At 30.1% G+C, this 12,099-nt stretch overlaps 2 protein-coding genes and 1 long non-coding RNA gene across 3 annotated transcripts in view; all 3 read right to left on the bottom strand.

The window, feature by feature from the left end:
* The window catches only part of LOC106692908 (sodium channel protein Nach), a 13,558-nt gene extending 8,658 nt beyond the window's left edge, over positions 1–4,900 (bottom strand). Inside the window, exons 1-3 of the mRNA XM_067046803.1 lie at positions 4,775–4,900; positions 1,305–1,499; positions 1,094–1,235 (exon numbers count right to left, since the gene is read on the bottom strand). Coding sequence (XP_066902904.1) covers positions 1,094–1,235; positions 1,305–1,499; positions 4,775–4,893 — 456 coding nt within the window. The 5' untranslated portion in view covers positions 4,894–4,900. The remainder of the gene's footprint in view (positions 1–1,093; positions 1,236–1,304; positions 1,500–4,774) is intronic.
* Positions 4,901–6,545: 1,645 nt separating this feature from the next.
* On the bottom strand, positions 6,546–10,718 carry LOC136795622 (uncharacterized). Its single transcript, XR_010843255.1, has 3 exons — positions 10,685–10,718; positions 8,596–8,696; positions 6,546–6,678 (listed from the first exon to the last, which is right to left on the bottom strand). It is a non-coding gene; the product is annotated as an uncharacterized lncRNA (long non-coding RNA).
* Position 10,719: 1 nt separating this feature from the next.
* LOC136795624 (pickpocket protein 28-like) overlaps positions 10,720–12,099 on the bottom strand; it is a gene marked incomplete at its 3' end in the record, with an annotated part of 14,199 nt that continues 12,819 nt past the window's right edge. Inside the window, exons 8-9 of the mRNA XM_067046812.1 lie at positions 10,889–10,942; positions 10,720–10,796 (exon numbers count right to left, since the gene is read on the bottom strand). Coding sequence (XP_066902913.1) covers positions 10,720–10,796; positions 10,889–10,942 — 131 coding nt within the window. The remainder of the gene's footprint in view (positions 10,797–10,888; positions 10,943–12,099) is intronic.

Below are 12,099 nucleotides of genomic sequence, written 5' to 3'. Positions count from 1 at the left end.
GTGATTCTTGGAAAATTAAATGATAGGGTGGTAGTATTAAATGAAAATGATGAAGATAATGTTGTCCAAAACATTAGAGGTAGAAATGACTTACCGGTAAAAAATAGTGTCCATGGAAATAAGTTAGTGGGAGCAAATTCAAAGGTTGATAATAATGATAATTTTGATAATAAAGCCATGTTTCAAAAATTAATGATGTTTATAGCCAAAGTGAAGGGTGATATTATGGATCGAATGGACAAAGTGGGGGATCGATTTGAGGCAATAGACACAAAGTTGCGTGAAGGTAACAGGGTAAGATTAATGGAGTTAGAAAATAAAGAAGATGAAAAAATTGAAGGGGTTGAAACGTTTTTAATATTTTTTAAAATTATTACAATATATATAGATTAATTCTCGCTTTAATACTATTTGTTTAGGGAAGAAACAATTCAAAAGTATTATTTATTAATCATCACATCAAAAACATAGAGCTACCGCTGTCTATGGGTAAGCCAGCTAACCAGAACCTGGCTAATCTGGAACTCAAGAGAACAAAGTTGAGAGAGTGAAACAGCAGAAGTGGTGAGCTAGGAAGTGGATGATTTTCATTGTATTAAAAAGAATTTTATCATGAGAGAGTAAATTCACACCGGCACCAAGCAGAGGGAGTGAGAAGAGGAGGGAAGAAACAAAGTAACTTTTTTACTTACACATTTCATAGATGCCTTCAATAATCACTTATATCCATTCTACCCACCACTTCATCTTTCAAATTAAAATTATATTCTTTACCTATATAAATTTCATAGTAAATGGTCAAAATTTTACTAACCTCTACTAACCAATATTGTATTTTTTTTTTTTTAGTGTATTATCAAGAGTTAAAGACTTTGTTTTTATTTAGAATGCTTAAATTATTTTATGCCCTTAATCATACAGTTCATATTACTTATTTTCATATGATAATACTCTATATATGTTAATACATGAGATGTTTCTAGAATGATGTGTTGATTTTTATTACTTTTTAGAGTATTCAAATTGTTTTCAATTTACGAGTATCACAGCTTAGTGATGATTAAAATGTTTTAATATATTTATAAAATATAACCTGTTCAACTAAATACTTCAATTCTTCTGAACAGTTCATGGTATTTCCACAGTGTGTTTTACAGGAGTAACATGTTCCATCGAAGAAAGCTATATCTCTTAAAAAGAAGTCCATATTCATATCCCGCTGTGCTCCAAAAAGTCTGTTTCGAAAGATGTCATGATGAAGGTGTTAAAATAATTTTATCTGTATCATAAAAATCCATATTTACCTTGTTCCAGAATCGAATATTTTATCTGGAGATTCATTTTCGCAGATAGATACTGCAGGAAATGTTGTATTCCATTCCAAATATGATGTTTCGACGACAAAGCTTACTGCATTATTTTGAAAATTATACCAGGAACCTCTTAGTAATGAATAAGTTCCATACATTGCAGTTATAACCACACATGCCCAGAACACTCTTAAAAATATATATAAATAATTTTTTGTAAGACTTACAAAGAGAGTTCAAATAAATGGTACTTGTTTCTTTTGTAATAAAGCTAAAATAATGGCTACAATCTTTTCAGCATTTTCTCAAGTATTGGTGTAAAACATGATTTTAATTTTAGATGGAACACATCTATCATTTTAACAATTTTTATTGCTGTCCCACAGTTTTCAGCCATACATTTAAAAAATGACCTCCAATATACCCAAACAAAGGGAAATTTCTGGGTGAAAGGTGATCAGGACACAAAAGAAGGAAGCTGAAAACTCGTGGTCTTCTTTGTTCCCTTTTTTTTTAACCTATTTACTCAGTTCCAGGATATGAAAGAGAATAAAAGATGTGTGAGTATTTTTATTGATCACTCCTGACTCCTCAACATAATCAGTACCAATAAGATTTAAATTTTGTATACAATATAGTTTCGTAATATTTCAGAACATCTTTACATACATGCTTATCTTTGTTTTTTGTGAAGCTTATCTTTAGTTTAAAGATGAAAAATGGTTGATTTTTGATGAATCAGAGTGTAAAGATGAAAAATGGTGGATTTGTCTCCCTTTCCTCAATAGAAATTCTCAATGAGTTAGGTAGTGACAATTATTTCATTTTCTTTCAATATTCTCTGTTTCATAATAAGTTCATTAATCTTCATTAATGGCCTAACTTTTTTATAAAAAAGAGAAGAATAGTATTTTCATCTCCCAACTAAAATGAAGTGAAATAGTTGATGTAATGAGTATCTACTTGTCAGTTTGGTACTTTTCTTTATTATACTATTTTTTTCTTAAGTCATGAGTTTTTCTCAATTGAGTCAGTTCACTTAATAATAATAATAAAGAACCTTAGCCAACCCGAAGGCCGGCCGATGCCACAAATCGTTCTCTACATCTTTCCAGTGACACCCCTCTAGATCCAAACCTACTAAACCAGTTTTAACGCAATCCTCCCATCAACGTTTCGGTCTACCTCAGACATCTACCCTTTGGTTTAGAGTTGGTTAACATTGTAGGGATCTATTTCTTAGGGGGATCCGTTAAGTCCCACAAACCTTACACACCCATCTTATACGCCGCAATGTTATAACTTGAATTATATTTAATGGGTGCAGTTCCCTTGATTCAGCATTGTGCAGCCATCTAAATTCTCTCATTAATTTTTCGTTTTTCGGTCCAAATATTTTATGTAATACTTTATTTTCAAAAAGGCGCTGTTCTTCCCTCAGTGTAAGAGGCCACGTTTCACATCTATAAAGAACAGTGGGAAGGATAGAAGTTTTGTAAATTCTAATTTTTAAGTTTTTCGACAGAAGGCACGAGCTAAGCAGTTTTGAAATTGAAAAATAACAAGCATTTCCCGCCTTCAACCTCGATTTTATTTCCTCATCAATTTTGTTTTTTCTAGTTACCTTAGAACCTAAATACTTTAACCTATCTTCCTGTTCAAATGTACTTCCTGTTATATCTGTATCACTGAAATTTCTCTTGTTTCTACTGCTAACCATTTATCCATATTTTTTTTTCGAGACCTAGTTTCTTACTGGAGTTTTATCAACATGGATGTATTTAGTTTTATAGTTTCCTTGGGTCAGGTCACTTATATTCTGTGAGTCAGTTCATTTATGTACAAAAATAATCAAAATAATTTGCATACCACATTGGATGTTTTCACTATTATTATGTTCTTTGTTGGATTTTATTATAATAATAGATGCGATAATAGTGAAAAAGTGAGGATGATTCAAGTATTTTTAAGCAGAATAAGTTTTTTGTTAGGGTTTCTAACTATGTTTTAGGTGGAAAATTGTTTATGATCAAAAGTTAAGATTAATAACTACAAAATAAATATTTTCTATTAGAATTAATATAATGAGGTGTTAATAGTTGACTATAGATTAATATGAGAAGTTAGTTGGGGGGAGGGGTGTGGTCAGCAAAGATTAACAAATAAACAAAACTTATTTAATGATGCTGGCGTTTGGACCTGAATTGCAGGCCTTCATCAGGGCTGAAAAACAAAATAAGATAACAACCTTAATTCAGACCACAAAAATATGCAGAAAATAATAATAACAAATGATAAACAAACATGGAAAGATACATAACAATAAATTAAGTATATAGTAGTTGATTGATACTAATAGAAGATAAAATATAATATTATAGAGGTAAGAATTATACTAAATAAATGATAAAAAAAAAATTGAATAGTAGAATAATGAATAATGAATAATGAAAGGTGAGAAAGAAAATTTAAATACTGAGTAATTGGAAACATAATAAAAAACGTAAGTAATGTCTAAAATGATGAAAAATAATTTAAAACAACATAATGAAATAAAAGAAAACAATAAATATTATGCAATAGGCAAGAAAGAAAACGTTATGTATGTTACAATAGATAAAAACTACACAGTAATATAGATGAATTAAAAGTTAATAAGGCAAAAAAAAAAAAAAGAAAAAAAGAAATACAGTGTCCAGAAAATAAAATAAGGGAGGACAAAGGAGAAGAGATGAGAGGTGTGAGTGGGAAGAAAGACAAAAATTTTAAAAAAAACAGAGAGGCTTATGACTCAAGTGGAGATTCCATTAAAAGTGAGAGAGGATAAAATCATCCGCTAGATAGCGGGCCTACGCGTACTTTATTATTATTATTTTTATGTTATCTGAATTAAGGTTGTTATCTCATTTTGTTTTTCAGCCCTGATGAAGCTCTGAAATTCAGGTTCGAAACGTCGACACTAAGAAATAAGTTTTGTTTATTTGTATATTTTTGCTGACCGCACCACTGACCATAGAATTAATATAGTAATCAGGTGCTCTATTTTATTTTATCACGCCTCATAGGTGTATGTTACTACCTATAGCAAGACTTTTTTTAAAATTCCATATCATGAAAACTATAATATTGTGTACCAGCTTCAGAATATTATCTTAGAGCATTCTTTGAAGGCAACAACCCCCCACAAATAAAAAAAAAAATCAAATCAATTAACTTTAATTTAAAAAAAAAAATTATATTTTAATAGCACCACATTCAGAGAATAGCCCACATATTTACATTATATATAAACATTACAACAATATGAAATCAAAATAACTGACTCTTAGATATTAAAAATGATTTTTATTATTAAGAATCATTAAACTTTACAATAAAAAAAAGTAAGTAATTAAGAATTTTAGGATTTTGAAAAATTAAAAACCTAAATGCTTGATATAGTAGCTAAACTATTGATAAGTTACCTTTCAGTAATATTTCTGTTTGGTTCAGTAATATATCTTAGGCCATGGATAGAACCATGATCAAAATATTCTTTAGTTTTAATCGGAATAAGTACTGAAGCGTTTGAACAGCAAGGCATTTTTCATTTATCTCATGGAAAGTACAGGTGAAAATACAAAAAATTTATAAATCAATATTTCATATAACGCATAGCCATCTAGATCAGAGCAATGATTATGACCATTGGATGATTATATCTCTGTGTCCATTAGAACAATATGAAAATCCTTTTAGCAGTGCATTAATACATCATGCAACCATTTTCTTTTCTTTCAGGTTTATTAAATCTATACCATCCATTTTTTCATAATCATTATATTTTTTTTATTCAACAATTATGAATAATTAATACAAATGGATTTATAAGTAAAAATGTTTATTGTATTGTAAGAATATTTAGGTATTTAGTTAGAAAAACATTTTATAATTTTTTAGTCTAGGAATTGACAGAATTTTATAATATTAATAAATTCTTTAAATTTATTAAATTTTTTATGTCAAAGCAAAAAATGAATTTACAAAGATACTAAAATAAACCAACTATCTCTGACAAACAACTTTTTAATTAGATGATAATATGATAAAAAATAAAACTTAATAAAAAAAATGTTCACTTTAGTGTTATGTTGATGTTTAAATACAAATCATATAGTAAATAAATATTTTTTACTGTTTATTTAATTTTTTAACATATCTTAACTCATTTCTTTGATTAAACATAAATCAGTATATTAAATATTATCAACAAATACCATATACAACAATATTACATAATCATAAACAAATTTTAAATGATCTTGAAGGAAAATTTATTTACATTTTCATCAAAATAATTGAATGGTAAATTTATAAAGTTTTAAATATTTTCTTTTTAAAGACAATTCACAGTTTGATTGATAAATGATCTTGAAATAACATATTCTTTTTTTTTTTTTTTTCTAGTTTAGAATGCTTAAATGTATAATTTAATCTGTACTATCATAAAAATAATTGTTTCTTTTTATAGATAAATAATAAAAAAAACAGAATATGTACAACATATGTATAATTAAGTTCAACTTACCACACAATTAACATTAAAATAAATTAAAGTTAAGTTTTCATTTCAATATCAATGTTGTAACATAATTCTATTCGTAAAACTTACTTATAGAAGGAATATTAGCATCTAATTCATAAAATATTGAACAATCCTCGTAAGAATTTCAAACAATATGGTGTTTAAGAACTACATGTTTTAAACAACACTTTTGTTTTTAACAAGCATTACATCTTATGTTTAAAAGAACCATTTATTGTTTTTAGTCACTATAAATTAAACATTGACATGTATTTTATTGAATAAGAAACTGCTTCTTTTTTAATAGTGGCACACCTGACATAAAGAAAAGTTTTAATTTTATTTAGAATTCCAAAGATAGTAACGTACTCTGTAGTTACTTTCTTTACTGAGTTCCTCCCATAGATTTTCCTAAAACTATTAGAGCTGTTACAAATTATCTCTAACAATCTATGGAATTCCTTAAACACAAAATAAATAAAAAAAATTTTTTTTTAGTTTTAAGTAGCACTATTTAAGCAAAGCAGCGTTATACAAAACTAATACAAATATATACTAAGATTGTTAAAGTATTCATATAATAATAAAATTTTTATGGCAAGTAAGGCATAAACATCTTAGATTTATGACTATGATTATTTAAATTTAACCGTTTGTTTATTTTCCTAACATTATTTCTAGTTGTGTTACATCTAATAGCAGATTTTAAAGGATGCTGTAGAGGGAAAATCATGAAGTAAAACCATTCAATTAAACTCAGAAGACTTACACCCAAGAATAACCCTGCAGTTCCACCTAAACAAACTAAAAGTAATTTTAGTTATGTCTTTATAATATAAGTTTTATAAACAATTCTTATAAAGGCCGTGTGGGTTGGGGGGTAGGTCCCAGAGCGCCTGGTTTTAAATGTTTTGGGTGTGATTCCTACTGGGGGTAGTGTTCTTGAAAAATGAATATTAACAATCCCACCTTAGGTTGTATGAGGCAGCAACTCTGAAAGCTCCCCGGGGTTGACAAAAAAGGACCATTTGCTGGACTATTTTCCTCAGATTATCAATACTGATTCTTATAGCATTGTAACAATAATATTTATAAATAGTATTAGATCGTCTCCAGTTACTCATAAATATATCATCATATATATACTGTAATATGCTCTTTTTGAGTAAATAGTATATTTTGATGTATAAAGGGTTTTTAATATGTTTTATTTTATGTATCATTTTAATATTGTTCATTTGTTTTGTTTATCCAAAAAGCAAGCTAACCAATTTTCATTGTCCATAATAAATTTGTGATTCAAAACAAAACCAAGATGGCGGTACGTATTCTTCAGTCAACAAGTCTGTTGAATCAAGGCCATGTTGAGCAGATTCAAATATCATAAAAACTATTTTAACTCTTCCCATCATAATTAAAACTACAGTAAATTTAAGAAAAAATAGAAGTCAAGAAATAGTGCTAAAGAATAATATTCAGAAAGTAAATCATATTCAAAAATCCCTAACTGTTGTGCGACAATCGATGTTTACATGGAATATCGAGGCAGGTTTTGGTTTTGAGTTCATTCGTTGTTTGGGCGCGCAGGAGAAATGATGTTTCCAGGTTGAGGAGGTCCTCATCAATTTCTGTCCAGCAAGTGGACAGTTTGAAAAAGGAAGACAACCAAGAAGAAAGATACTCTTAGTTTGGATTGCCTGGTGAGAGGACGTCTGTCAGCTGGAAGCGGGAAAGTTTGGAAGCCATTGTGGTGTGAGAGACATAGCTTTATGGAAAGAAGGGAAGCCATTTTTGATGTTAGGACATAGCATTATAGAAAAGAAGATACCAAGAATCATCAAAAGAAGATTGTGAACTTGGTTAGTTTTGTTATACCTAAAAATATACACATGTGTAAAATAGATATTAATTTAATTAAGTGTAATTATTGTGTCTGTTTCTGATTGCCTAGCAACACGCCCTGGGATTAAGAGTCTTTAATATTATAAAATTTAAATAACATTCTATTATCTATTTAGTATTAAAGTTTTTTAATTTAAACCCTAGCTATCTCCTTTATATTTTAATTTAGTTTAAAAACAATTAAAATTCTTTTTATTTTATTTAAATAATTTTAAATTATTACAATACATTACTTTTTTCAAACCTTTTACTCTAAATGCAATATAATTGAGGCATGGAAATTGGGAAAGGCTCTAAGTGCCAGAAATACGAAAAATGAGATTTTGACAGGATAACGATGAAGAAGCCAGAGCCAATCAACTGGTAACCTCTGGAAGTTCCTATCTTGAACGGTTTAGTTTCTAGAGCTGTAATTTTTTCATAATTTTAGAACCGAAAGTGTGAATAGCTACTTTTTTTTTTCATTTTTCTCAAAACTTATTTTTTTGGCACATACAACCTTTTCCTGAATAAACTCTAGAGAGCTTCAGAATGTTTGACCAGATATTACTTAATGTCTGATTAGCATTAAAATCAGAATGGGAAAGATCTTGGAAAGCTACAGGGAGTTCTTGAAGTATAAAGATTACTCTTTATTATGGGAATCCATCTACAATTTGTGGTACAGCAGGATTTTCATTAAAGAGGATGCCCAAGAACTACCTAATGATCAACTGCCAAATAGCTAATCTGAGAATTATTGGTCAATCATATATGCATTAACATTTTTAAAATAATGATTTTAATCCTAAAAGTTTAAGTTCACGTTCTAATGCTTACCAACAAGATCCATCTTGGTCCTCACAATATATCTACGAAATCTCGTTTCAGGCAAAGATGCCATATAAATTCCAATCAACGAGTGATTTCCATCTTCATATCTATAATTTATACATTAATTTTTAATTTATTCATTTAAAAGTTACATCCAATTTGGTCCAACCAGATGACAACATCTATCAGTCGGTGCCAAAATAACACATAAAAATGATAGACATACAATTTTAAAGCTAAATAAGTACAATATGAATTGATCTCAAGTGATACAACTAATAATTCAATTAACAAATACTAAAATGAAAATAAAGTAAAAAATAAATAAATAAATAAAATAACTGAAAGAACATATTAGGTAATTAATAATGCTGCAAATTTACAATTAGTGAATTAATAATAATGAGAATGAAACAAAATGATACAAGAATAAGATAATAATACGGATCTAGTTATATTTAAATAAATAAGTAATAATAAATAAGTACTATCTAATTAAGAAATAATTATCTGCTATTTGAGTTTTTTTTTACCGCACCCGGACCATATTCCATTCATCTATACACACGGTCAATCAATAATCTTCCATTAAATAAATAATACTCACACATACATAGCTAATTTTAATCGTAATATAATGAATAATTATGTGGAGTTAAAAAAAAAACTAAAGGCAGATATGTTCATTTGGGAAATCAAAATCAGTTATTGGAGATCATAGAGGTAAGAAACTATCCAGTCAAATATTTCTTTTTTTGGTTTTCCTTGTGACTGATTTATTTATTAGTTCTTCTGGTAAGTGATTGAACAGATATGGTACCATATAGTCTAATGTACATAAATTTATTGTTATAGGTTGCTTCGATAAATTTAATTTTTTTCTAACATTTTTTAGATATATTATTTCTTTTCTAAATAAATTGTGAAGTAAAACATGGCCTCCTTCACTAAGGGAGGAACAGCGCTTTAAGGTTTTTGAAAATGAAGTATTATATAAATTATTCGGACCCAGAAAGGATGAGTTGACCGGAGAATTTCGAAGGCTACATATTGCTGAATTGAGGGAACTGCACCCGGTAATTCAGGTTATAGCATAGCAGCGAATAAGGGGGCTCATTGTTCTAGTAACAAAGGGATCCCTAAAATGGTAATAAATACAGAACTGGCAGGTAAACATCCCAAAGATAGACCAAGGGCATATGGGTGGGAGATACCAACTCGTGAACCACAGCTTGGGACTTGGTTCACATAGACAGGGTAGAAGGGTGGCAGAAGAGAGTGTTGCAAGGTAGTAGCTCTCATCGTCATGAACAAGCCCTCTGTCTCCACATCAATTGGAGTGAGAGGCTAGAGTTAGATAGTTGTGACACTCGCCACGGCTTCCATGGTGAAGCATATTACTGACTGGACCCTAAGGTCAGAAACGAGCTCCAACCACTAGGTCATAGCCCTCAAGGTTGTGGAGGAAGAAGGTGGTGCCTTAGCAGTGGAAAAGGGCTTTGTGACCTGATTGGTGAACTAGAGGGAATATTGGCAGATAAAGAATGGGAGATGGTGCTGATAAAGGAGGAGTCAAGAAATGATCACAGGGTGGCAACACTGATGGGTGCCATCACCAAATAGGCTAATATTACCCTTCAGTGCCATACGGCAAGAGCACATCCAGTCTCATGGTGGATGCAGGCCCTGACGCAGTTAAAAAGAGAGTACTACAGGGCCAGGCATAGGTACCAGGAGTGCAGGTCTCCTCTCTACATCTCTGTAGGAGTGCAGTCTTGGAACGAGTTCATTGTTGAGGAGTTGCAGAAGAATTCCAGGGGCATCCTGTCAGGGGTGGCACTAGGTTAGGTTAAGCCAATATAAATGATGGTGGCCATTAGAGTTGGAGGGGTCCAGGCAAACACCTTGCAGGAAACAGTGATGATGTATGACTATGCACCACAGGCAGTAAGATAAAATACCCACAGGTACCGAATTCCTACAAGGTCTGTAGAGCCAACCAAAAAATGTATTATCATTTTCATAATTATAATTTATACACACTATGTTTTATACATACAATGTTTCACCAAGCATAAATTTTCAATCAACTTACGGAGCCAGAATTGTCTCAATTATGTGATGGTCATGTTCAGTACAACTTGGTATACATGGACAAACAAGACCAGGCTTGTTACTATCAAATGTTTTTAAAGATCCAATGGTTTCTGAAAGTTTAAAATAAAATAAATAAAAATCATACAATATCTCTGAGTATTTTTCAAAGGAAACTTCAATTCAATCAGTTAAACAAACTAACTTGAATTTTTTGAAAGGCACGCCAGACCACTAATATTACAAGTTTCAAAAGGAGCTGGAACAAAAAGAGAAAAAATAAAGTATATAAATATTTATATTAACCCTAAAATTTGTGTGAATAATCAAATCTAAATATTTATAGTAATTATATTTGGTGAGTTATGAATAGCTTTCAAAACAGGAAAATATAAAAATGGTGTAAAAGTATATTATATTTTAAAATATGTGATAAAAATAAAACTAATACAGTAATACTGTAATAACACTGATTTATTCACTGTTAATGCTATTTCCAATACATTACATATATTTATTTACATTGTTGGAGAATATTAATATGCCTTATCATATCATAACTCGGTGAAAATGTTTCTTGTGGGAAACTGTCGTTTTTATTTGTCTCTTTGGCCAGCTGGACTTTTTATATGGAGCTCAGGAAGCTCATTTGCCAGTGTGTAGTTTCCATACTTAATGTAAATGGAACTCTTAAATTGTAATGGGCAAGCACCCTACCAGCACACTGCCCATTAAACTGTTTTGGTCATTTTCTCTCCCTAAACTAGTGAAACATGGGGGTCCACCTACCCCTTCCATAAGCCTTCTTCAACCTTTCCTTAACCGGCCATGATGTCTCATTGTCTGCCTGGATATGGTTGAGCATGCTCCTCTTGATTCAGCAGATCAAGGCTACATTCAGTGAGATCGCAGCAACTCATTCTGATAGGTTGTTGGAGACCTTTGCCTCAAACCTTTCCATAATTTGGTCACCTCCTTTGATAAAGTGATTCAATTCATGTATCTCGTCAGGAAACAAAAACGGCTAGTTTAGAGAATAAAAACTCTTTTAACAGAATTAATATTTTTTTCTTATTCTCCAGAAAGAGACAAGTTGATTGGCATATTATAACAATGAAAAAAATATACACATATTAAGCTATGCACCAAAAATGCTTAATTTGTGATTAAATTTTTTATTTACCGAAAAAATAGGGCCAGCCTATATTGTTCCCGGGGAAATCCTGAACATATTGTAATATGCTCTTTTTGAGTAGATAATATATTTTTGATGTATAAAGGGTTTTGATATGTTTTATTTTATGTATAATTTTAATATTGTTATTTGTTATTTTAAATTATAAAGCAAGCTAACCAGTTTTCTTTGTCTAAAAGAAATACTTGTATTCCAAACAAAGCCAAGATGGCGGTATGTTG

The sequence above is a fragment of the Halyomorpha halys genome, unplaced genomic scaffold, assembly GCF_000696795.3.
Source record: "Halyomorpha halys isolate HHAL.00 unplaced genomic scaffold, Hhal_1.1 Scaffold78.1, whole genome shotgun sequence".
Taxonomy (NCBI): domain Eukaryota; kingdom Metazoa; phylum Arthropoda; class Insecta; order Hemiptera; family Pentatomidae; genus Halyomorpha; species Halyomorpha halys.
Note: the sequence above shows the minus strand (reverse complement) of the source record. Positions and strands in the feature narration are given on the sequence as shown.